Source organism: Lygodium microphyllum, chromosome 7 (genome assembly GCF_053477565.2).
Source record: "Lygodium microphyllum isolate KBCC chromosome 7, Lygodium_microphyllum_v1.1.10, whole genome shotgun sequence".
NCBI lineage: Eukaryota > Viridiplantae > Streptophyta > Polypodiopsida > Schizaeales > Lygodiaceae > Lygodium > Lygodium microphyllum.
In genome coordinates this window covers 20417258-20443825 of record NC_141141.1, presented here as the reverse complement: position 1 = coordinate 20443825, position 26568 = coordinate 20417258, and the positions used below count along the sequence as shown (strand labels likewise).

The 26568-nt window shown below is 42.6% G+C and overlaps 1 protein-coding gene across 4 annotated transcripts in view; it reads right to left on the bottom strand.

The window, feature by feature from the left end:
- Nucleotides 1-26568, bottom strand: part of SAR1 (SUPPRESSOR OF AUXIN RESISTANCE1) — a 123278-nt gene that overhangs the window by 14531 nt on the left and 82179 nt on the right. For all 4 annotated transcript variants that reach the window (XR_015691280.1, XM_087681147.1, XM_087681145.1 and 1 more), the window contains exons 14-23: nucleotides 24779-25047; nucleotides 23355-23542; nucleotides 22697-22776; nucleotides 21022-21359; nucleotides 20824-20892; nucleotides 20332-20650; nucleotides 20106-20219; nucleotides 19827-19935; nucleotides 19621-19695; nucleotides 3974-4124 (exon numbers count right to left, since the gene is read on the bottom strand). Coding sequence is in view for 3 of the 4 variants with exons in the window: in XM_087681147.1 (XP_087537273.1) it covers nucleotides 3974-4124; nucleotides 19621-19695; nucleotides 19827-19935; nucleotides 20106-20219; nucleotides 20332-20650; nucleotides 20824-20892; nucleotides 21022-21359; nucleotides 22697-22776; nucleotides 23355-23542; nucleotides 24779-25047 (1712 nt within the window). In the remaining variant the exon portion in view is untranslated. The remainder of the gene's footprint in view (nucleotides 1-3973; nucleotides 4125-19620; nucleotides 19696-19826; nucleotides 19936-20105; nucleotides 20220-20331; nucleotides 20651-20823; nucleotides 20893-21021; nucleotides 21360-22696; nucleotides 22777-23354; nucleotides 23543-24778; nucleotides 25048-26568) is intronic.

Sequence of the window (26568 nt, the reverse complement as noted above, 5' to 3'; positions counted from 1 at the left end):
ACATCTCTATCCTACCACGTTCACAAGTCATGACATATCATGGTTGTTAAGATCATGAGCTAAAACCCCAACTAAGTAAAGGCTATCTATGAGATTATAGGCTCAAGAAGTGATCACTAGTTCGCCCTACTATGCTCTTGCCAATTACTACTATAGCATTTCCTACGTTCTAGATCTACTAGGAACGGACATGCCTGAATTGGGCCATCAAAAAGTCCAGGTTCTGCAAACAGATTACTGAGGTCCTCTATCTCTTGGATCTTGTGCAAAAATTGCATGTTCATGCCCCTAAATGGGCCTACTACTAGATTAAAAACTGTGACATGATAAAATCGCAAGGTCATCAACTGTCTCCATTTTTTGGATCTATGCCATCCCTGAATGCCTCAGCAGCATGGTAGATCTCCTAACCCTACGCCATGCTTGCTAGTACATATACTTTAGGTGCCTTGAACTTTTCCCTTGAGTGCAACAACAAAGGTACAGTTTGAATGACACTTTCATCAACTCAAAATCCTCCATCCATCTCTTAGAGCACTTGCTCTTGTGAATCAAGTCAATTGTAATATGATCCTTTGCCTATCCTTGACACATCTAAATCTCCTCTATAACATGGTTATCTTGAGAGGGAATCAATCTATGTCATAGGCTACTGTCCCTCTAGCATGTGTTTGATCCTCATAACCTTTAACATCATAAGCATGAGCCTATCATTGTCTCCATCAGTACAAGCATGATCCTCATTATACAATGATAACATTGTGACCCCTCTCTATGAAGTCATGCTCATTGTAATGGGCTAAAATAAGTATGCTATTGGGACTCCTAGTAACAAACATCATACTCCTAACATGAGCATGAGTATCCTTATTGTCATAAATATAAGGGCTTTGGCTTTAATGTCTTACATACGCACACTTGTACCCTAACTAATTAATGCATGGATTAGATCCACAAAAGCAATGTGGCACATGCTACCCCTCTCATACTCATCATGACATATTGATAAGGAATGAAGGGGACCATCATCTAGATGCCAAAACGTTGTCTCAAAATGGAATCATCTATAGGTTGCATCCCAAAACAAGACCAATGTAGTCTCCCTCACAAGGGTACGCGGCCAAGGGACAATCAGCAGCCACATCCCCCTAACAAGGTGGGAAGCAAAATAGATAAGGGATAGTCGTGCAGTGTTAACACACACACGCGCGCGTGCACATTAAGACTCCACATTAATGTTTTCAAGATTCAAAATTCTCTTCCTATGCACTATCTTTCTATATGTATAACACTAAGTCTCTTTTAATATTTCCAATACATTGTCCCATCTACAAGGGTCCCCATTCCATGATTTCCGCCATCACCCATGCCCAATCCCAACCTAGAACTTGTTTCCATTCCCCTCCCATGTTACTATGGTATTCTCCATCATACTCCCCATATTGTGTGTAATGGTTTAACTTACCATTCTCTCAACTGTCATTCTCAGCCTCCTCTATAGGCTTTAGAACCCCTGAACTCTTGATCATGCATGCCAAATTTCGCATGGCAACTTCCCAATGTTTAAGGGAAAAAGATTGCTTCACATTCTAGATAGCCAACTCAGGCTCATGGGCAATCTTTCATGTCAAAAATATTGCATACACCATCACCTATAATGCAGAGTGTACACAAAACTCCAATTCAACAAGATATTCGTCCATTCGAGCATATTCTGCAGCATGTTCTAAATGAACAGCAGAAGATTCCTCAACCATCTATACATCCAAGTTATTTTGGGGGCAGATCAGAGTTTTAAGGCACCCACAAATATTGGCATACAAATAACCTTTCAGACACATTGTAGTAACCAAAAAATGTGTTTGGTCCTAGCAAAACACGAAACCTTTAAACAAACATTTCGTGTCATGTCACGAAACAAGGTCACAAAACCCCCCTTTAAAAAAGTGATTTTTTTCCAAAAAAGGTTTCTTTTATTAGCAAAACATGCGAGCTGTTTTTCTTTTACAACTCGCGTTTTTTTCACCCTCTTGCATGCCCAACCACCTCCTCCATCTTTTCTTACTTTGTTTGATTTTGTGAAACCAAAATAGGGTCACGAAACAAAAAAGATTTCTAAAGAGTTCCTTTTATTAGAGAAATACGTGGGTTGCGTTTCTATTACAACCAAATTCTTTCTATGTACTCTTCCTTGCGCACCTCATCACTTCCTCCTTGTACATCTCCTCCTCCATCTCTTCCCACTCCACCCCCATCTCATCTATTCCTCTTCCCATTCCTCGCCCTCTTCCACAAACTCCTCCATCTTCTCCTCTACCTTGAGCCTCCACCTCAAGTGAAAATGCCTCCCCACAAGGTTTTCACTCATGAACATCACTTTCTACTTGTATGTTGTAGCCTATACATTTTGACTTGTGAGTCCTCGATGCTCATTTCTAAATGGCTAGATGAAATAGACATTTTGGTTTTAGGTTTTAAACTTTTGAGTTTGAGATCTGGGTGGAATGAGCATTTTCATTTTATCGATCTATTTTCCTACTCTAATAATACTTGTAAGGGTCTATTTTTCCCTCTAATATTACTAATATATAATAAATTTAATTCTTATAAATAATGTTTTTTAAAACCTCAAGGTAGCTAATGAAACTAAACATGAAACAAACCTTGAAAGCTTGAAACTCGAAAAAAGAGGAAACATTTTTTGGTGATTATGAGCCACTTGTACAAGGTGTTCAAGGGAACTTTCATGGAGCATTGGAGGATCATTTGCTAGTGTCAAGAAAGTTGTTGAAACAACCACAGGGGCATATAGCACATGAATGTCCAAAACGTAAGTCTAAAGATCATGGGCATGATGACTTGGGGGATAGTTGCTTGAACCATGAATAGAGGCCCAAGATCATGGGTACGGCAATTGTTAAGGAAGCCAACCATTCTCCAGTTCTTGTGAGCATTTGCACAAGGATTGATGAGATTGTTCAGAAATGACAACCTAATTGCCAATATTAACACTTGGTTCATTTGTATTGCGAGATGTATTCATGCCATAGACACGCTAACAAGAGAGGTTCCTTATTCTTGAAATCCTGACGCCTTGTTCCATATATTGTCTTGATTTAGCATTAGAGATCACTTGAGTAGCTATTCATTTAGTCTTGTATTACACTTTCTCTCACACCTTTCATGTATCATTGAAGTCATAGACCATGGTCGATTTGTATATTTTGACCTCATGATCTTTTTTACAAGGTATTTAAGTTTTTCTTTCTTTCCTTGGAGAAAATTCACCTTCAAAACAAGCACATGGTAGCAACAAAGATGCTTAGTAAGTTGTTCCTCCTGCCCTTGAAGTAGGGAGGAGAGCTCTTAGAATTGTTATCCCTGGAGCCCTTGTAGTAGGGAGCACAACTCTTATAATTGTTATCCGTGGCTGGGTAAATCAGCGACTTAGTTGCCTGGGTCACAGACACAGGTATTGCATGCAGCTACAAGGATGTTAAAGAGTCAGTCTTCCATTATTTCTAGAAAGCAATTGCAGATGATTCCCACATCAGACCGCTCACAAACAAAGCGGACATCATTACATTGTCACATGCAAGTTGATTTGCTATTATTATTGCATGGTGCATTTGGACAATCACGTAAATTTTCATTCAGAAACAAGGTATATCCAAAACAAAGTTCCTCTCTACAATCTAGAGAGAGATCATCCATATGCTTCATGGACATGGGAGTGACATTGCAAGATGACTCTGAATGCATCAAGAAAAGGAGAGATGCCTTTCTTAATACAGGGGACTCTGGCACCTTGGCCTCTTTTGGCTGAGGTGCTTATTAATAAATTATCTATCCTCCTCGAGGAAAAAGTAAAAAAGATGAAGTTAATCCACGACCACAATTATTTCATTCAAAAAGACACAAAACTACCAAATTGATAGAAAACACCGCATGAACCATGCATATGACTACATACAAGATATTTCTGCAAGAAGTTGCTATTCACACTATTGACTGCATCTTGGAGGATGCTCAGCTTTGACAATCTGAAAGCCGGTTTGCTCTCATCTTCTGGCTCCAAAAAAGAGGAAGAAAGAACCAAACTTTTCTCCGAGCTCAAAAAATCCCTGAAATTTAAATTAGGAACAAGTCATTAGTAATATGTAGGACATTCACTAGCCTCCCAACATCTTCATATACACATAGCAATATAATCTTAACAGGACATATTACGACTACCAAGTCCATGACATCATCCATTATTCAAACCCTATCCACAATTTCCCTCCCGGATATGTTGAAATTATTAATGAATCACTCAATTGTATATAATGTTTTACTCAGGATAAACAAATTATGTTATCTGTGAGGAAAAGAACACAAAGAAAGTTAAATGTGATCAGCACTGCCATTTCAATAGAGAAAACTTTAGGGTAAACCTTCTTATATTCTGATCAGACTGAACTCAATAACTTATCTCCAAACTGGCAAACATTAAAGCGCATGACAGATTCTTCAGAAAGCTGATCCAACAGTCGCTGGGCAGCAACATATGGACCTTAGCTACTATTTGAAGACCAAAAACCCTAAAAGTTCCACTCATGCATGAGAGGCTAATTTAAGGAACATAAAACAGCCCAATGAAGGCATTTAACAAAGAGTTAGCTACATAATTCATACAAAGTTGTGAACTGAACAGTATAATAGATCAATAGCACAGCATCTATAGCACCATACAGCTATCAGATCCAGTAGGGACTTTGCAAACAAACAGCAATTCATGCATTACAATAACTCCAAGACACCTACCAGGATCAGCTCCATTGTAAATCAAGACTTCTTTAGTTTAATTCTTTCTATTATCTCCTGTAGTTACACTAAGGTCACCTATCAAGATGAACTCTTTCTAACCATACAGGACCCTAGATTGTAATTTTTTGTTTTAACTCTACTTTTCTCGTAGAGCAAGTTTCAACACTAAGTGTGTCCATTGAATATTTGGCTCTCATTCTGCTCAGAGATATTCCTTTAGTTTTCAATGATATTCATTACTCATCCTACAAAGAATGTGATGGACCAAAAAATAACATTCGCAGATCAAACAGGGCAGTCTTGTTTTGCATGTATTTCGTGATCCTTTGTGGAGATTCAAGTTCATTTTTCCAACAACTCTTAAACATAGAAGCCGAGAGCCCAACCTTCCAAAGTCATTTGTACAAGCATTTGCAACCAACACCCAAAATCATTAGCCAAATGTCACCTTACTTGTGTATCTCAAATCACAATTGTGGATATTTGTTCGTTACACGAGCAAAAGATTGGTGGTCTGAACTTGCCAAAAATGACTGTCAATTGCAAATCAATGATTCCAATTAACTTAAGAGCCAAGGCACTAAGAGAGCCAGCGAAAATAGCTTAACGGTAAAGTATAGCTTGACAAGGATACAGTTGAGAGTTCGAATCCATTTGGTGTAAATGGATCAAACATCCTAATGTATCTTCAAAAATAAGTAAATAGCACAAGGATCCCTTAACATCAAAAAGGAGTCTTTGCTCTCACACTCAATAACAAATAGAACCTTACCCAACTACTTGTGCAACACAGGGAATGAAGGCATTGAGTATACTCAAAGAGAGTAGTTGCAAAGAGACCCATCAATAAAGAAACCACATGTATTATACTACCAAGCGTGACTGAAGGACTTAGGAATGATGTTTGTGGAACACCGACCTGAGCAGAAGTAGAAGAAGGTTATATTACAGGCATTTGTCTTGAATTTCCATCTACGCTTTCTTGCTCTATAGGAGTCCATATTATCTTCATTTGCTTCTTCAGAAGTTTGGTCATGAAAGTGGCAATAAGGGTATAGTCTTTGATGAAAATACCGTACCATCTTATGCGCACTAGGAATCCTTGCATTTCTCAAAATCTAAGGAGGTGGCCACTCCTCGACATCTCTTACTTTAGCTGGCTCCACCAAGGTTCGCTCCACTAAAACAATGAAACCTAGCTACCCGATCCTCGTTTTTAAGAAGGCACATTTGCTCCACTTGGCATAAAGCTTATTTGCCCTCAAAGCTTCAAGGACGATTCCGAGGTGGTTCAGATGATCTTCTTCTTCTTTGGAATAGGCTAGGATGTCATCAACGAATACAAGGACAAATTCGTTAAGATACAGTTTGAAAATGTCTAGAACTAATCTTGACAAAGACCTTGCCATTGCTCGCAACCACCTACTAGGAGTACTTGCCAAGGCAACCACCTCTAAGAGCTGCCTAGCTTCTATTCCATTGCAGCCCCAAATACCTTCTTTGGCGCTGTCGCTGGCATTTCCTTCATCATTAGAGCCTCACATAGTTGCCAAGAAACGCTTTTCTAATGTTAGGAAACTTCCGAAACATCAGCCTATTTCATAAACATTAGAAACGACTGAATTCGTTTTAACCAAGTTAATGTTTTTTCATGTTGGAAAACAAACGACAATCACATCAGACATTTTTCTTAAAGACGTTTTTTCGACCTACATTTTTCCAAAGACGTTTTTTTCAAACGACATTTTTTATAAAAACGTTTTTAAAAAACATGTTTTTAATTTAATAATGTCCGATGATCAACCATACTAAAAACCTCATCGTTTCCTTGGACGATTTTTTTTTTAACTTAACGTTTTTTATTTGATAATGTCCGACAATAACTAAGGCTTAAGCTATGAAGAGCCTTCATAAATCACAATCCAATGATTAATAGACGATTCAATCCTCGCAAAGTGGAGCTAAAGATTGTGTTGCATGTCAAATGGTCCACTGATTCATTTTAATCCCATTTAGAAACATACATTGGTATTGCTATTTTGACATTGATTGCAGTTTCTATGTTTGAGCAAATATATGGCATCATGCTTCTTTTATATTCATGAAATACTAAATCTAGACAAAGGATCCTACAATACCATGTACCGTATATGTATTCTGTAAATTGTTGCTCTATTGATTGTTCACTTAGATTCAGTATACAATATTGAATTAGGTTCAAAATATGTTTTCCCATGGTCCATGGGGCTAGAAGTATTTTTATAAGCATATAAAATTTCAATAATTTCCATCACAAAAGAAACTTGTTTCTTACGTTTTACGAAACTCACATGAAACTTTGGAAACCCATTTCATACCTCCCGTTTCTGAAACCCTTGGCAACTATGAGCTCTCAAGAGGCCATGATCCATGATCCATGATCCATGATCTCTCTCTCTCTCTCTCTCTCTCTCTCTCTCTCTCTCTCTCTCTCTCTCTCTCTCTTCGTAAAAGGTAATTGTATTAATTACGAAAAAAATACAAGATTACTTGATTACAAGATATATGATGACAATCTAAGCCATCATGTGAAGAGGTTCCAGTACTACAAGTTACAAAGTCATGGCAAAGACGCGGAGGAAATTGCCATATGCCAGGGACATAAGTCCTCCCTAGAGAGCATGTCAGAATGCTGGAGAAGATCTAACTGCCAATACAAGAGGCTCTTAAGCCTAGCAATATGCCGCTATGCCGCTGAACATTATAGGCGGAATCAAAAAGAAAAGCATTCCGAATGGTCCAGTTATGCCAACAGCCCCAATATCGAAGAAAGTAATACATGAGCTTCATATGAGGCTGTGCCGGAGTGGGGTATTTGGGCTGCCCAAAAACCCAATCAAAGGGGCGTAGGGTGAAACCAACCACCCCTCGCCAAACAGCCGACAAAAATAACCAGACTTTCTTAGCGATGGGGCAAGAAATAAATAGGTGCCGGGCGGATTCCACAGTAGTGGTGCAAAAGAAACAGTTGCCATTGGAGATTCGTCGCTTGGAAAGAGCTGAAGCAAGCGAAAGACCACCAATCATCACTCTCCAAAGAAAGACCTTATATTTGAAGGGTGTCTTGTTCAACCAGCCCTCCATCACAGTTGTCCTCCACCATGACCGGGATTTACGCAATCCCCATAAAGCATTCGCTTTAGTAACCAGCCATTGATGATCGTTAATCAGAAGATGATACACCTGGTTAATAGAAGCTTTGCTTAAATTCAGCCGGCCTTCTAAGTCCCAATCCTGCCAGGGATGATCCGAAGCAAGGGCAGGAAAGGGTTGTCTGCTCTGGAGCACCGTCAAAAGCTGTTCCCATAAATGCCTATATCCACGAGGGATCCTGAAAAGCCTCCTAGCTGTACGAAACGATATTAGCACATTGCGACTGGCAAGGGTGGCATCCGCGACTGAAGATAAGCCCAAACGTGCCATCCGGTTGAATTGTGGTCTAAGCTCGTGTCTACCTTCCCATGAAAGTAAACGCGAGACTGCCAGCAATTCTGATTGAAAAGAGTTAGTAGCTAAGCGATCCTCTGCTGGATGCCACTGAGCCTTCTGGAGGACCAGTTTCCAGGAACATACCAAATGAGTAAGCAGCAATGAAGAAGAACTGGAGAACCACGAATCAGCATTAAGAACATGCCACCAAGAACTCCGGATTTGGGTATTGCCATCCAGAAGCCCATGGTCCTCAAGGAAATAACGGGCTATAACGATCCACGGATGATGATCCGAGCACATGGCGAAAAGAGACCAACGGAGTGCCAGCATGTGAGTTTGGGCATCTAAAATAGCTCCTCCACCCATGTGTTTGGGGGTGCACGCATGCAACCAAGAAATCCAGGAAATACCTGCATGCAATGAGTCCTTCTTCCATAGCATGAAACGAATAGACTGAGTAAGAGCATTCAGAGTCGTAGAAGTCCAGAGCAGCAATGGCAAGAAATATGTGAGCATTGGCAACATAATTGTCTGGGCTACTTTGAGGCGAACATGGAAGGGCCAGGCCTGAGACTTCCAATACAGAAACTTAGCCACCATTTTCTCAGAAATCCACTGCAGAAGCTGCTTTGGGGGAATATCAACACCCAAAGGGTACCCAAGATGCCTGACAATGGAGCCACGAGGAACAACCATACCCTGCCAGTCCAAGGACTGCAAATCCGACTCCGTGCAGCTGAGAATGGCTGATTTGAACGCATTGATGCGAAGGTCGGACGCCTGACCAAAGAGAGCCCAAACATCCAATTCGTTTCGTAGGTTATCCTTGTCCGCACGCAAAATCATAAAGCTATCATCAGCCAAGGATTGACTAATGAATTGCTGTCCAGTAGGAAGTGACAATCCGGCCAACTGAGTAGAAGCTGCCATATGAGATAACATCGAAAGAACTGGATGAGTCGCAAGGGCAAAGAAGAGAGGGCTCAAAGGGCACCCCTGTCTGACAGAGCGGGCAAGGACAAATGGCTCAGTAACACCTCCATTCAGCATGACTCGCGAAAACGCCGTAGCACTGATGGTGTAGATTAGACGAGACATCCGAGCACCAAAGCCCATAGCAGACATAAGTTCAGCAACGAAAGACCAGTCCAGATAGTCAAAAGCCTTTTCCAGGTCCAGTTGAATCCGTACGACCTCCTGATTAGAATGCCTTGCATAGTCAATTGCCAGTTGTGCATTTAATACATTGTGCAAAATGTTTCGGCCCTTAATGAAACCATACTAGAGAGGGTTTCAACGTAGACGGCGAAGGAACCTTTGGAAGCAGTTTAATAAGTCCTTCTTTCCATGAGGAAGGCATGATCCCTGTTTCCCACACCTGCTGAAACAACGCCTTCAATGGTTTCGCCAGTTGGGTAGCAAAAGCCTCAAAGAACTCATTGGTGAGACCATCCCAACCGGGACTTTTATCCTTGGGCAAGTGTAACAAAACGTCCATAACCTCTACCTCACAAATATCTGACTCCATTGTAGCTTGCATGTCCTGCGGAACTTGATTGCAAACCAGGTCATAAAAAACCGAACGCGCCTAAGTAATTTGGGCTGAAGGTGGAGAAGTGGAACCAAGAAGGCCGCGGAAATAATTCCTGCACATATGCACAATAGTCTGCGGATCCACGATAAGGTGGCCTTCTGCATCCTCGAGTCTGGTCATATTCTCTCGAGCAGGAGAGGCATGGAGAGCTCGAAAGAACTTATGAGTCTGACAAGCACTATCTTACAAAGTCTCCGTCAGATGTTGCAATTTGGCCTGCTGATACGATTTCAACTGAAACTCTTTAATAAGATCAGCCACCCGCATTGCCAGTGCTAGCAGAAATGCATCATCCGGAGTGTCCACCAGCAGAGAACGAACCAAAGCCAGCAGATCCTCCGCTGCTTGTCGACGCCGCCGACAAAGAGAGGCATGATAGATCCCATACTGCCGAGCAACCCGCTGCACATTAGAGAGCAATCTTTCAAATGAAGCAGTGCCCTAAGAGGAGAAGTCCAAGAAGAATCTATCAATCAATTGCTGCATATAGCCCTGAAAGATTGCATGCTTCAAGTAAGACGAGTTGAAATGCAAAGGGAGTCTCTCCAGAAATTGCTTGAAAGGTGCAATGGGTTGTGCAAGCAGCTCAAGCTGCAGAGGGAAATGGTCCGACAAGGCATATTGCTGCAACACTTTCATTTTAAACATCTCGGGAAGAAAATCATCATTCTGCATGATGTATATGCGGTCCAACCGCGACCATGTTGTTGCATACTGGGCAGAATGGAAAGTAAACCCTGTAGAAGACGAGTGTAGCCAGGACCAGAGATCTTGCTTAAGAACAGCAAGAGCCAACTGATGCCACATACGACTTTCCGGCGCATCCATTACCGAATGCTCCGATGTGGACTGGGAAGAATCAACACACATATTGAAATCCCCCATCAAGAAGCCCCATCTGCCAAGTGACAAGGAGGTCTGCAAAGTCTGCCAAAGCTCCCGACGAGATAACGGATCATTCGGAGCATAGAGGCCAAGTAACCATAAGATCTCCCCTTCGAATAAAATTTCAATCACCAGAAAGTGGCCATGTACATCATTTTTAATAAGAATAGGCTGATATTTGTCATGTACAATCATGAGCACACCCGAATAATGCATGGCCTATGTCCCTGCATAGAACAAACGAAAGCCATGGCAATCCACAACTTTTCCGGCTTCTCCGTGACTCTTGTGCTCAACAACGCACAGGACATCCCACTGATTCTCATACAATACAGTCCACATGGCATGTTGCTTGTGTCGAGAACAAATTCCTCGCACATTCCACGTGGCTATTTTCATGTGTATTCAAAACAAAATCAGGTACGAGGCACAGCTTGCCTCGATTTGACTTTTTCTGCGAGAATGTCCAGGACTCCCTCGTCCAAGAAATCCACCAACACAGCAAAAGAGTTCTGAGGACCAGATTTGGAGGTAGACGGCATATCTGCTGGCTTGGGGATGGAACGGGGATAACAACGATCCCACAAGGTAATGACGTTGCCTCTGGTATCAAAAGCCAGCTTAGCAGGTGGACCCTTTGGACGATCCGAATACATTTTCCTGGCGGGCTGAGGACGGGGGCAAAGGAAACCATAGCAGGAGCAGAGCGCTCTGAAGACAACATTTCCTTCCTGCGCATATAGGTACGCATGGAATCTTGTAAGGTAGTAGGCATAGTATTCTCCATGCCAGCAACAACCCTGTTGCCTTTCTTTGCACGTACTTCAACCCAATCAGTGGCACGGGAATCCAGACCCGAAACCTGTTGTTTACCTTTGTCCAGAACTTAAGGCGGGTGGATAGTATCCAGCAACGGAGCATCACACACAATATCTTCCATGGGCGGCGCAACATGGCCAACATCTGAAGTGTGTTGCTGCTCCGGGCATTCGGCCATAAAATGCCCCAATTGTCCACAGGAAAAGCAATGTCCTACAAAATTGCCCCATTTCAAACGAAAGTGTAACAGATGCATGCCAGAGCAATTGAGACGTAACCAAGCCGGCCTTTTCCTTGCAGTGTCCCATAACATACACAACCGGTTGCGATTCACAGCCCTTAGACTTGGAGGGACCAGAACAGTGCCCACAGCGGCCATAGCATCCTTCAACAGTGGCCAATAGACAGCCGGACAATTTTCCACCTCTACCCACACAGGGCATTCACGTTGCAGCAGACGCTGAAAATCTGCCATTGGGCGCCATGGAACAACATGAACCAACCGGCGATCAAAAAACAAAGGCAGTTTAGATAGGAGAGCAGCACGGTGCGTCTTAGATTTCAACAGGACCTCAAAAAAACCTCGAGGCCCAACAAAAATCTCTTCAACACATTCCCCTTGTAGCAGATTGTGCAGCCACTGGCTGAATACGGGAAAGCAGTGGGATTCGACCAGTGAAGAAGAGTATCACAGCGCGATCATGAAACACCGAAAAGGAGCTTAGGACAGTTTTTGGGTCCACAATGGCTTCCAGAACATCGCCAGGTGCAAAGTCAGAAAAGACTTCCTGATTATGTTGAACATAATCGCCAAGCAGAGTGTTGGCAAATTCCAGCAAATGTTCCCAGTCAACATCCTGAGATTCCACAGAATCCGAAGCAACCTGAGCATAGGAACGATCCTGATGAACCACTATCTCTTCCGAAGTATGCTTGGTACGTTTACCCGTAGGCTGGATGTCAAGACCAGGGGGCATCTCTTCGGTGCACGGAACCATATCCTCAGGTTCCTCAGTATCAGAATCCGGACCAAGTGCTGCCACTGTTTGGTCTATGAAATCCAAATCCAGACCAGTCATCTTGTATCACGATCGGATCTCGAAGGAGGACTGACGCGCGGTGGAGAGCGGGAAACGCAACCTTGTCCTCCGCAGTCGCAACCTGTCCCAAGAAGCCGCGCGGCAGGGCACAACCCTAACAGTGCAAGGGCGGGAGGGTGGAGCACAGGGCGGGCAGTCGATGGCAAAGGGGGAGAGTCGGGGGTGCAGGGCAGGGGCCAGGCGTCAGCAAAAACCCTAACGCACAGGGCGAAAGGGCGAAGCACAGGCGCAGAGCCCACGGGGCTTCAGAGGCAGGCGACAGTGCAGGCGGCGGGGCAGGCGACGGGACAGGCGAGGGGCGTCAAGATCAGGCAGCCAGACAGGCGTCCGAGGTAGCACAGGGCGTCAAGATCAGGCAGCCAGACAGGCGTCCGAGGTAGCACAGGGCGACGGGACCTCTCTCTCTCTCTCTCTCTCTCTCTCTCTCTCTCTCTCTCTCTCTCTCTCTCTCTCTCTCTCTCTCTCTCTCTCTCTCTCTCTCTCTCTCTCTCTCTCTCTCTCTCTCTCTCTCTCTCTCTCTCTCTCTCTCTCTCTCTCTCTCTCTCTCTCTCTCTCTCTCTCTCTCTCTCTCTCTCTCTCTCTCTCTCTCTCTCTCTCTCTCTCTCTCTCTCTCTCTCTCTCTCTCTCTCTCTCTCTCTCTCTCTCTCTCTCTCTCTCTCTCTCTCTCTCTCTCTCTCTCTCTCTCTCTCTCTCTCTCTCTCTCTCTCTCTCTCTCTCTCTCTCTCTCTCTCTCTCTCTCTCTCTCTCTCTCTCTCTCTCTCTCTCTCTCTCTCTCTCTCTCTCTCTCTCTCTCTCTCTCTCTCTCTCTTTTTATACAGATCAGTGGGCACGCTGTCCGGGACGCTGCCTCTCTGACAACAGTCAGGTTTAGGGTTTACAAGAGCTGGGCGCCTCTGCAGGAAAGGACAAGCAGACGCAGGTCGTCAGGTTTAGGGTTTACAAGAGCGGGAGCCTCTGCAGGAACGGACAAGCACACGTAGGCGGAGCCTTGAACAGCAGCACAGGCAACGGAGACGGGGCGGCTGCAGACATGGCAGCGCGACCGGCAGTATACAAGGCGGGACGGAACAGGGCGATGCTCAGGGGCAGGATGTAGGAAACGCGGGGCCACATGACGGAGAGGCGACGGCAGGGACCCCCGCACCCAGGACAGGCGACGGACAAGCTCACCCAACGAAGGGCAAACGGCAGCGACCACGGTCCGCCATCGACAGCCTCGCGACGTCCACACCCATTCTCTCTCTCTCTCTCTCTCTCTCTCTCTCTCTCTCTCTCTCTCTCTCTCTCTCTCTCTCTCTCTCTCTCCCTCCCTCCCTCCCTCCCTCCCTCCCTCCCTCCCTCCCTCCCTCCCTCCCTCCCTCCCTCCCTCTCTCTCTAAGTTGGATTCATAAGGGATCACATTTCTTCTACTTCAAAGGGTTATCCAATTCCTTCAATTTCAAAGGGGGTTCCCGACTCATTAGTCGGTTCTTCACACCCCTGTAAAGAACCCTTTACCTTCTTGGATGGTTGACATCTCTATGCCATCCCACCTATAGATACCCAAGATCTATGAGTTCTACCAAGTTCAAGGCATTAGATATTTCAACCATCACTTGATGGCTAGCCCTTCGTATTCCCTCCACCATGGAGTCACAGCTTCTATCATGTCTATTGTTCCTTACAAGTGGAACACTTGGATAACAAGGTGCATTCTCTCTCCCTCTTGTACCATCATAAACATATTGATAACTCACGGTCTCATAGGTCATTTTAGTCTTATGCAAACATTAATATATCATTTCATTTCATTTCCTCTTATTGCTTCATTTTGGGCCTGAGAGAGGGGATTGAGAAACCCATTCATTAATTGCATTTATTTTCATTAATTCATTCTAGTTTCACTCTTATAGCTCCAAACGGTTGGGCACCCACATTCTACAATGCCACTTGAGATTGTATGTGCCCATAAATAGGGCATTGACTGCCTTCATTTGAGACTTCATTCACTCATATGTTCACTCTTTCTATCAAATCACTCCATGTTGGCAAACCATATCATTCAATTCAGTTCTCTTTTTCATTCCCATTTTTGCTTTCCATTTCCAATACCAGAAAGGGTTTCTAGGCGCCTTCGGAGAGAGTCGAAGCACCACTCGAGAGACTTCAGAGGGCCAGAACCAAGAATGTGCCTATATGTACAGCACCACCCATTCATTCACCACTCCACTATAAACTCTTTCGTTCATTCATGACACCTTGGTTTCTCCTCTCTCCTTCCACCATCTCCACCCCTTCCCATTGCGAAGCCCCAATCATCTCCTTCCTAGATCTACGTTTATCGTAGTAATGGCATCCTCCTTAACTGGAGTCTTCCTCCATCAATTGGCCTTAACATTTTAGGAAATTGACTCTTGTGTTTGGCTTCCTGGCTGCTGCTCCACCTAGCATCACATCCTCAACTGGGATCCTCATCTCCAAAAGTAGGTCGACCTTGCGTTTCTCAATTTCTGCCCCTTCCATCATTATGCAACACTGCACCTACACCAAGTGTCTTCCAGATGCCTACATTTGGCTCTCAAGGAGGCCACCTTCATCTGTCGACATCATCATAAGGCCTTGCATCTTGCATTTTGCATTTTGGTGGCTCCTTCAATATCTAACAACCTTCACCTCCAAGTGCCATCAGCATCCGTAGCCATTGGACCTTGCATTTGGCAACGTGGCACCATCCACATCAAATGGCATCACTCTATAGGAGTGGACCTTAGTCCCAAACCTATATTTGCACACTCATAGGCTTCTTTAGCAATCTCCTTGCTCTAGGGCATCTTTCAAGCTACAGCTCCCTTGTATTAGAGTAACTTCGATTAGCATTGTCCATTGCTTCATTGTTATCGCTCCTCCTAATGGGCAATCCATAGGTGCTCTTAGTGTGGCAAAAATGGTCATACCATCAAAGACTGTTGACTTTGACCTTTGCTTGCTACCCCACCAAAGTGTATGCATCTTCTACCAAGCACTCCTTGTGTCATTTCACCTTTTTGGGCTAAAGAGGCCATTCTACATAACCTCTCAAAGTTCTACGCTCGAGGCAATGACTGATCAAACAAACCCTAATTCCTCATGAGCTAACACAAGCTTTAAGCCCTCACAAGATGGTAAGACCTCCTGAAGACCACGCACTGCACTATAAAGGTTTCCCCCACCTTTTTTCAGGTCCCACGGCCCACGACTTCCCAATCCACTCCACTACAAGACCACAACTTGTACCCACCCTTGGATCAGCTCGAGCCTCACCTTTCCCCACCCTCTTCTACTGTTCAGAAGAGCACCTTTGGTTGTTCTCAGACTTCTATTTCATTATAGCTCCAGATACCTCCTATTGCACCATCTGGGACACTTCATTCATCATCAGATGTTTCAGAGTCCATAATCCATAAGTGTTTCAATTCCCTATCTATCTCAAAGGGGGATTTAGAGGGGGCTCCTCTTCCATCGCCCTTAAAGGGGGCTCCTACTACTTCTATGGCTTCTGAGGGGGTTCCTACTTCTCAACTTTCAAAGGGGGTCCCTACTCACCTTGAAGTTCTTCACCCATCACCATTTGGAGGCTCTCCTTCGAGCACTTATCATTTGTAAAGGAGCTACCTCAATTGGAGGGTTGAGCCTTTGATTTTCAGTCCAAGCTTCGTGGCTAGGACTTCCTCTCTCTCTCTCTCTCTCTCTCTCTCTCTCTCTCCTTGAGATACGACGGCTTCGTGACATGCGCCTCAAGAGTACAACTGCTCCAAGACATCATGGCCCTTCACAGAGGCAGCTCACAGACTTCTTTGCAAAAGAGACTCAAAAGACTTCAATACAATTATAGCCACAATCCACACGAGAGCCTCTCTCACCGCCACAGTCCACACACACACAAGGAGTACTGATTGATCGAGCCGTTCAGCTTAGCCGATCCAGACGTCCTAGGTCTTGACACGAACACCGACGACACCTTAATAGGCGGATACAAGGTATTATTGCTCGGGCTAGAGCTAGGCCCTCCATACCCACATGAGATTGTACCATTTGGAGCTCATTGTTACTAGATAGAGCTCTATGATTTACACACAACCATAGTTAATTTCCTTTCTTATTTTGCTTTGTGCTACATATTTTGCCCAGACAATTGTACCATCATACACATGATTGTAACTCATGGTCTCATAGGTCATTTTGGCCTTTTGTAGACATTAATATATCATTTCATTTCTCTCTCGCGTGCTCCTTTTTGGGCTTCAGAGAGGATATTGAGAGACCACATCATTCAATTCAGTTCCCTTCTTTATTCCCATTCCAGGTTTCTTTTTCTAGCCCCAAAAAGGATCTCTCAGTGCCTCCCGCCACAGCACCACTTGAGAGACTTCAATGGGTGAGACTCAAGACTATTTGTGACTATATATATGGCACCACACATTCATTCACCACTCCGCTACACACTCTTTCGTTCATTCATGAGACCTTTTGGTTAGTGTGGCAATGGCTTTCTCCTTAGCTAGCATCTTCCTCCATCAGTTAGTGTCAACATTGTAGGCAGTTAGAACCTGCGGTTGGCTTCTTGGCTGCTGCTCCTCGACCTCGGGGTCATATCCTCAACTGGCATCATCGCGAGAGACTGGTGGACCTTACAGTTGTCAATTTATGCCCCTTCCATCATCAGGAGACAGTGCACCTACTCCAAGCATCATCCAACTACGTGTGTTTGGCTATCAAGGAGGTTACCTTCATCTATGGACATCATCCTAAAGCCCGGGATCTTGCATTTGGCATTCTAGTGGCTCCTTCAACATTTGGCAACCTCCAACTCCAATTGCTATCAGCATCAACCCCCAATGGACCTTGCGTTTGGCAACATGGCACCATCCACATCAGTTGGTGTCACTCTCTAGCAACTAGGTTTGGTCTCAGACCTACATTTACACGCTCAAAGGCTTCTTCGGTACTCTCCTTGTTCCAAGGTATCTTTTGAGCTATGGCTCCCATCAAATTCACTTCACTTAGCATGATTGATTGCTTCATCATTTGTGTTTCTTGAGTTTCTCTTCTCAAGCCAGTGTTTGCCATACACAGTATTTTTCAAACCCTACTTTCTCTCTAGTTTGCTTCCACAACAATCATTTCTTGGCACTCCATTCTATCAGTCTTCTCTCTATTCCTCAACCTCCCCACTACTCTCTACACCCCCACAAAAAGGGCATCTCAGATCGTGGAAAATGTTGAGAAATTTTCTACTGCCTCATGTCCTGTTCCACACATTGTGGGCTGTGTTTTCACGACAAATGCTGCCGCCCAGATTTCTCCATCACAAGCTGATTAGCACCATCAAGATAGCTGCAGGTGATACCTTTTCTACCAGCCAAAATTTGTATTTTGCAGTCTTGCACACTTCTGACATCGGTTCGTCTCCTACAGGCTGTCTACTGCCCCAATATGCTGTGTTTTGCTACTGGGAGGCTCTTTTCAGCTACGATTCAGCTAGAGGGGCCACCTTGCTATCCTACCAAATCTAGAGTGTGTGTAGTGGTTGCTGGTAACCTTCAACAGCATCCAAGGACTACATTCCGCTCCCTCTACAACTATCCTTCACCATTCAGCATTTACCTTTCATACCCTACTACCCAAAGGACATTGTTTTGCTCCCTTCAGTGTGCAAATTCCCTACAGGTATTGTCTTCTAATCAGCCAAGACAATGCAGTCATCTCAGAGCTTTCCTCCATTGTATCAGCATGATTCAGTGTTCATCATTCTTCATTCTTCTTCTAAGTTTTCTTCTCTTCATGTTTGCCGTTTATGAAAAGAAATTCTGACCAACTCCTGAAGTATCAATGATTGTTTTTTTCTCATAGAAAAGAAATTGCCATTTATGAACCTCCAAAAAAATTACCTCCAATGTAAAAATATATAGTTCCAAGAAGGCATAATAAAGAGCAACTTAGTAAATCATACTGTTCCACATCTCACATATGCAATTGCTGCCCTACCATAACCGAGCCGTGTACCATCTATCAAACTCCAATTAGCTACTATCCATAGGAAGAGAGATATCTTCCTAGACTTCAAGTGGTCATCTAACCTTCTTCAAAGGTGTGACAAGAAGAAATTTGAGATACCTTGTCTCTGCTAGTGATGAGTGGTTGATGGATATGCTCTGATCTTGCCCATCTTTATCCTCCTCCATAGCCTCTTGATGTAGCTAGAGAAGGCTACATTGCATGGTCTATTAAGGAATGGGTTTCTCAAACCCACTCGCTTGGGTCCTACTTTAATCCTTGTAGGAGCCTCCATTGATAGGTCTCATGTCTCCACGCATCAATCAAGTGACTTGGTCTAGGTCTCGGGTCTCCATCCATCAATCAAGTGACTTGGTCTAGGTCAATGTATCATCGCATCTCACACTCTGCCACTACTCTAATCCTGTCTAGAGCAGCCTGTGAACTCTGGTTAATCCAAGTCCTCTCTGTAAAGCCTATCATGCTCCACCATGAAAGTGAAGACCATGTGTGTGCTAGCCATAAAGGCCTCAAGTAGAATGTATCTCTTCTCCACTCTAGAACGACTCCCTTCATTATCTTCCTTACCATAAGTTCTAGTGCCTTTGAGAATGTGGTAGCTCCTAAAAAGTAAATCAGTCTCCCACCAAAAAGTGACTTCCATGGAAAACCTCCACCAAGAAGATACGTTGTCTGTCCAAGACTTCAGCCAAACTGTAAATTCTGGCAGTGACTGAAGAGAATCTTTCTTTTCTTGTTTTGAGAAAGGAAATTGTATTAATAACACTGCAGAAAAACACACACATGCACACATCTAACATGCACGCACACACCCATGTTCACACACGCATGCCCATACGCCTGCTGCCCGCATGATCACTCAATGGACACAACAATCATAGGGCAAAATTTCAAGTGTCTGACTCCCACCTTGTGGAAAATTCGCTAGTACGGCCAGTTGAGCACCATTTCTCAGCCATTATTCTGAATATACGCTCCAGCTCACTGAACACCAGAAAAACAAACATAGAAACGTTTTCAACTTAACAACATATGCACAAATACATGCACACACACGCAAGTGCACGTGCAGACACATAAACAGAGATTTATTCAGATTTCTTTTAGTTTCCAACCTCTTGAGAGATGAGCCTTTCCAGAAGCGAAAAAGAACAGTGAATGCCATTTCATAAAGACCAGCCTGTACGAGTAATCCTAATACATCTGCTGGAGACAAATCGCCACCTGCAACAGGACGTAAAGAGATAGAATGATGCAAACAAGTGCCATGCTGTCCTTAAGCCAAGGAAATGACAGGACACCTTCAAACACAGCTAAAAGCCAAGACCTTTTGAAAGTTCGTGCCCAACAGAAGGATCTCCGTTCAAGGAAAAACAAGAGAGAACCTTACACACCTTGAAGAGTTAGCTTGACATTCATCTCCACAAGTAATAGTTCTGCTGACACTAATGTGTAATCCATTTCTAGCTTGATCAAATCAACAAATCGGCACCTCTGTGCTGCTTGTTCTGCAAAGAATTGATACATTCACTGTTTATGCTCACGAGCTATTTTAAGACTTCAAAACTGCACATATTACCAACCCATCCAGAATGTCGTGAATAAGGTAGCAGTGCATACCATCAGTCTCTGCATAAACTCGTAGTCGCTTTGTAGAAGTTCTGCGACTGATGCTGCCAGAAGCATAAGACTCCACATCTAACCAAGCAGATGAGGGATGTACAAGGGATAATGCATTTACAGCTGTGGCAAGGGCATGCAACTGCTCTTGAAGAAGAAAAGTTAGAGGCAATTGATCCTTTGACAAACTAATCTCTCGCAAGCGCAAGGAGTACAAATACATATACAGGGCTGCCCTTCTATAATTATTCCGTTCTACGTGAAAAGAATACAGGAGCTTGTACGGGTTTGGATTCGCAGTAATATCACAATACTTTGCCTGCCCCATATCAACATTCCATCAAACAGCCATATCATTAGCACACGATTCAAACAATGTAATGTCAAATATTGAAAACTCATATTTTATAACTGGAACTGGGATGGACAAGAGATATAAGCCATGAAAACCTGTGAAATCCTGCATCCATTTACAGGGGGAAGAATGCATACCTTTAAAACTAGTTCTTGTTCAACTCTCTCTAGCATTCCTGCATATGGTAGTTCAAAGCCACACAGAACCTGCAGAAAGGCATTATGTCAAACTCTCAAAGCAGCTTAGACTGCTCAATATACTTCCATATCTTCCTTATGGACAAGCAAACCTGTCAATACCAATTCACAACTACCATCTTCATGCAATCCCCTTACCCCTGTCGCCTTCTGCTCACACAGAACAATCAGAAATCTTCGTAGACAGATATACTTGCTCTCATTGTCAGGATTTGAAACAATGGCACAATAAGCATCTCTGTAATGAGTCATGTCTAAACAGAACTTGAAAATGTTGGCCCATAACCGCCCTTTTGTCATTATAGCTGCGCTCGTCATTTCAGGCACATCTACATTGAGGTCTTTTACTGCTTCATCAACTTCCTGAAGGGCAGCATGAGCAAACTGGCAAGCACCTTCGCTTACATTGTTTTGCTCAAATATCTGCATGACCCATTCAAAATACTGAAGTTTCCAAGAAGCAGCTGAAGCTAGACCTGAAACCACCAGCAAACATGTAAATAATGGTAGATGACCACCCATCAATAGAACAATAAGCCGTGTTTATTAACAGCACTTGTATTTTGTTCAGCTCAAACACAAGATAAAACTTCTATATGACATTGCCATTACCAGAAAACACCAACTGCATGCTGTGAAGGGCAACAGACATGCATTCAGACCATTTTAGAGAAATAAAACCCTTTTTGTGATCCACCACTTTCATGCAGATAAAAAACCGATATGAAAGTGTCTACATTATGCATATTCTTAGGTTTATACTAAATACATATCTGCATGTTTTCCGAGTTAATTCATGGTTACCCCAGTATTCATTTTGTAAAGCACATTTATTTGGTTAGCAGTCCTTTTCTACCACAATCAGAAAAAGCATTGAAATGTCCTCTTTTGGATAGGCACTCCTGTCCTATCTCAAATTCTCATTTTTCTAAACATTATTTTCTTTGCTAATCACCCCTGTACTCCAAAAACTTGAAAGAGTGGGAAAGCCAATCGAGCTGGTGTTCATTCCGGAGGATCAGTAATTGATGACAGCAAGATACTAACAAAGGTGTGCAAAGTAAAAGATCACCTGGTTGCAATCAGGTAAACAGGGTCTATTTGCAGAGAGGCATTCAGAACATCTATCAGTCCTATTCAGTGTTTGTATGAGCTGCAGAATGTGAACAGTGTAAGACTTCAGATGTATGTTTAAACTCCAGCTAACCTACATCGTCTGGTGGCCTCCACCTGGCTAACAGGCTCTTCTGTGAGTTTTTCAAAAAGCCTATAGCTTTCACCTCAGTAAGGCCATTGTGGACACAAACAACCAACAAGATATCTTGATATTTCCTTTCTGCAGAATTTCCGCTATGGAGGAACCCTGCAGGTAACCAGCAATGGCCTGGGTTACCAAAAACCTCAGCTTTGTCAGGCCGTAGGGACCCAAACTACAAGCACAAGACAATCTGATTCCTCTGACCTTTAAAAAATTCCAGTTAGATATTCACCTTCCTACCTTGATGCTATCTTTTCACAAATCATGTCATCCAAGGGCCATGGGTGACTCCTATACAAAGTCCAATCAGCTAACAGATCCTAATACAACAGCCATTGACTGATTCTATAATAAAGAAGTAGAAATACTCCATCTAAGATCAGTAGGATCCAGATTTACAGAAGAAAAGTAAGGTCAGCCAGTCAACCTTCCTCCCATCATCAGAAGCCATACAATGATTAATCAATTCCTTTCTACTTCATCTATTCATCCCTCATACACCAAGTATAGGGCACAAGAAAAGATGGTTTGAATGGCTGGTAACTTAGACCTTACTTGTGAAACTTGTCTGCATTCCAGTGCTTTGAAGAAGGTTTTGCAGATCCTCTGTATCCTTCCCTGCCGCTGATGCTACACTGCAAACAATTATGAAACACGTTACTTTTCTTAGCGAACACTGAAATCAATAATACTTGAGCATGTGAGCAACAATAAAGGCTATCCAAAAGAAAAATGTATTATATCAGCAAAACTTGTACTACGTCACTCGTCCATTGCACACTTGCCTCTTCTCTCAGTCTTATACAAAATTCTAACACTGAAATCCACTCGCTACAAAATAGTTGATTGCAACATGTCAAATCTATTACAGACCAATGGTATCCTTAGCATGTAAACTCCAATGCATTTTAACATGTCCTTAAAGACCCTATCAAAAGACTAGGGACATAAAAGAATATAAAGGCTTATTCTCATTTGAATAAACAATGCATCTGAGTTCTCCATTTCAGTCTCACTCGTCCATTGCATACTTGCCTCTTCTCTGTCTCCTAGGAAACTCTAACAACCAAAATCCATTCACTACAAAGTAGTTGATTGCAACATGTCAAATCTATTATAGACCAATGGTAACTTTACTGTGCTAACTCTGATGCATTTTAACAAGTCCTTAAAGACCCTATCACAAGACTAGCGACAAAAAAGATTTACTGACCAGAAAAAACAATGCGCAGCTTTCTCCACCTTCATCACAGTGGCAGAATCTTTGACATTGTTGCGATATTGACCAATTAATGCACACCCCTTAAGATGAAGATTAACACACCATTCTCCTTGTATACTCAACGACCTTCTTCTCATCTCTGTTCCATTGCAAATACTCTCTACAAGGTAGAGATAATCCTGCATTACAAAATTCAGACGATTGATACTTCCATGTGGCAAAATTTTTTAAGATTACAATTGCTCCTAGCAGAAGCATGGATTCTAATTGTTCAAATGCATTGTGTGAGTCACCGCAATGTACTTCCTACTAATGTCACTAGGTCATCAACCTCATCACTATGGCCTCCACAAGCAAACTCGTTGTTTCAGCACTTGAATACACAGTGATATTATGAATTTCAAACCAACCCATAAACACTAGCCTACATACGCATTCAATCACAAACACCAAATGTAGCTCATATACTTGTTGCAGTACATTAAGCACATTCCTGTTATACATGTTAAATCACAAAGACACAATGATCAGTTGTAAATCACACAATCAAACCTCAACATTTCTATTCAACAAATTACAATAGCTATGAACATGCACTATAGATATCTCTACCTTCTTTGTAAGATGCAAGGCATCTCACTCTGCTACAAGCACAACTGTCAGTAACTAAAGGAATGTTAACATGACATTTCACACCAAGCACATTTCAACATCAAAACAAAACTGCAAAGTCTAGCATTAAAGAGAAAATCCAAATAGATTGGCACAAGCCAGCATCTTCACATCCACACTCCAAATGATTTTTGCTTTTCTTTTCATTAGTTCTATTGTTCTCATGGTAGTGTTTTTGGGAGTTTCCAGAAATATGAAAGAAAAATTTTTGGAAAACCATACACCAACTAATCATGTCAAAGCCAAACTGCACAAGCTAGAATTCAAGAGAGAATCCAAACAGATGTCATAAATGCCAGCATTTTAACATCACTCCAGGTGCCTTTTTTATCTTCTATTCTTTTAGGGGTTTTGTTTGTTGTTTTGTTTAATTTCTGACAACCAGCTGTCTAGAAAAACATGTATCAAAATGACTACGTGTAAATAATGACTCCACATAGAAAACCAAGTCCCCAGCAATGTGGTGTACTAAAACATACATTTGGACATGATCACCCACGTACTTGCTTAGAAACACTGGGAAAACATATCATTTCACTGCATGTATATTTTTCCCCTTTCAATATGGATTTCTGAGAGAGAGTTTTAAGGAGGATATAAAATACATAGAGATGCCAGACACACATTTCCACAATTAAACTAGCACAAAAACACACATGCACTATTGACACTCACAATCATAGAAAAATCAACCCCAATTTTCTTGTTTTTTGTAAAAACCAAAAAATATATATATATATCACCTCCAGAGCATGGAATTGTCCATGCTGTAGCAAAGCTATGGCAAGAGTAACCGAGCGGGAAGAGAAGGAACCCTGTTGGTCTTCATTCTCACCCAATACTATCCACGATATAAAAGATTGTGCATTGTACAGAAGTGCTTCAGAATTTACTAGCCCCTTGACCCTTCGAAATAGGCCTTTTGATAGGTTTTGAGACGAAGCAGACAACAAGATTTCTGATAGACTCATTTCAATATATCTGTTCTGAGGTCTATCAGGAGAGAGAGAATCTGCTCAAATCACCAGAACAAGTACTTTACTTGACTAGCATTAAAATTCTTCCAGAGGTTGAAAAAATCAAACTAATATTACAGAGGTTAAGTACCCCTGTCAGTACTCATATTACTTCTCAGACAAAGCATGCTTCCTTTTAGCACTTAACTAGTTTATCAGCATTGATAAATGCCTCCAACAAAACAGTTTTTCTTGTAAAAGGCATTGTTTACTTTTCATGAAATTTTCCTTCAACTAGTTCAAGCAGGCCAAACAATCAACTGAAGAATAGAACACCTGCCATGCCCTGGCCAGATGCTCTGTGGCTTAAGAAAAGCCAAAGGCAATGCAACAGGAAGAGGAGAAGTTAGACATCACAAGATCATATTCAGCCACAACAACCTAGTTGCCAGGGGTTTCAGAAATACACGTTTCCTAGAACGTAAGAAACAGGTTTCTTACAAGATTAAATTTACTGAAATTTCATACACACATAAATATACTTTAAGTCCAATGGACAACAACAAAACATATATCAAATATGATTCAACAGTGTATATAAATTCCTAGAGGCCAATCAACATACCACAAATTTACATAATTCATACATGCTATAGGAGAGCCACTACCAAAAACAAAGTCATCATTCACCTATATTATTTGTATTAGCAACTTTGATCAAATTTAATATTCTAAAATCTAGTGTCAATTAGAGAGCTTCTAATTGTGCATATTGTTTCTTCGAATTGGACTAGATCTACTGGTCAATTTCTAAGCAATAGTGGGGGGTCAACTCATCTGTAATCCACACTCTAGCCCTTTGTATGGACTTTGTCATGGGGACGTGAAATTTTGACCTAGGGCCTTTATTTGGCTAGTAAGTGTCAATAGTGACACTAGGAACTAGGCTTTAATTAGTCAATTGCACATGTGACATGCAAGACAAGTAAGGCACAATGATAGGCCCAAGACCCTACGAAGTCAGTGGGTGTCAAAAGGCAAGGGTTGTCCAAGTACTAGATATTACCTGGTGTCACCTCGATCAAGCACATTTATTGCACCAATAAGTGTCAGTGGTGACACTAGGAAGTAGGCATTAATGATTAACTAATGCCAATTCAGTGGTCAAATAATGCACACAAGCAATTCAGGATCAAAATGGCCTAGCTAAATTAATTGTAGATGGACACATTTAGTTTTCTTGGCCAAGACGAGGGCTGAAATTAATAATTTACTGAAAATTAATTCAATGGCTTAAAATTGCTGAAAATTGGCTTAGAAAGGCTGCCACTTGGCATAACTTTGGTAGAGGCTTTGAGAGAGAAAGGAGCGGCTGTTAACAGCAGATTTGAGCTGAGGGAAGTCAACTACAGCCACCTAGGAGCTCATGACAACACTATTGGTCCTTCCAAGAGCTGGCAACGCCTTCTACAGCAGGGCGACTACATTTTTTGTGTTTCCCAGCATGAGGCTGCTGCAATCACTGCTCTTGGAATTAGATGCCAACTGAGCAAAGTTGGTTCTCATGCGAAACATTG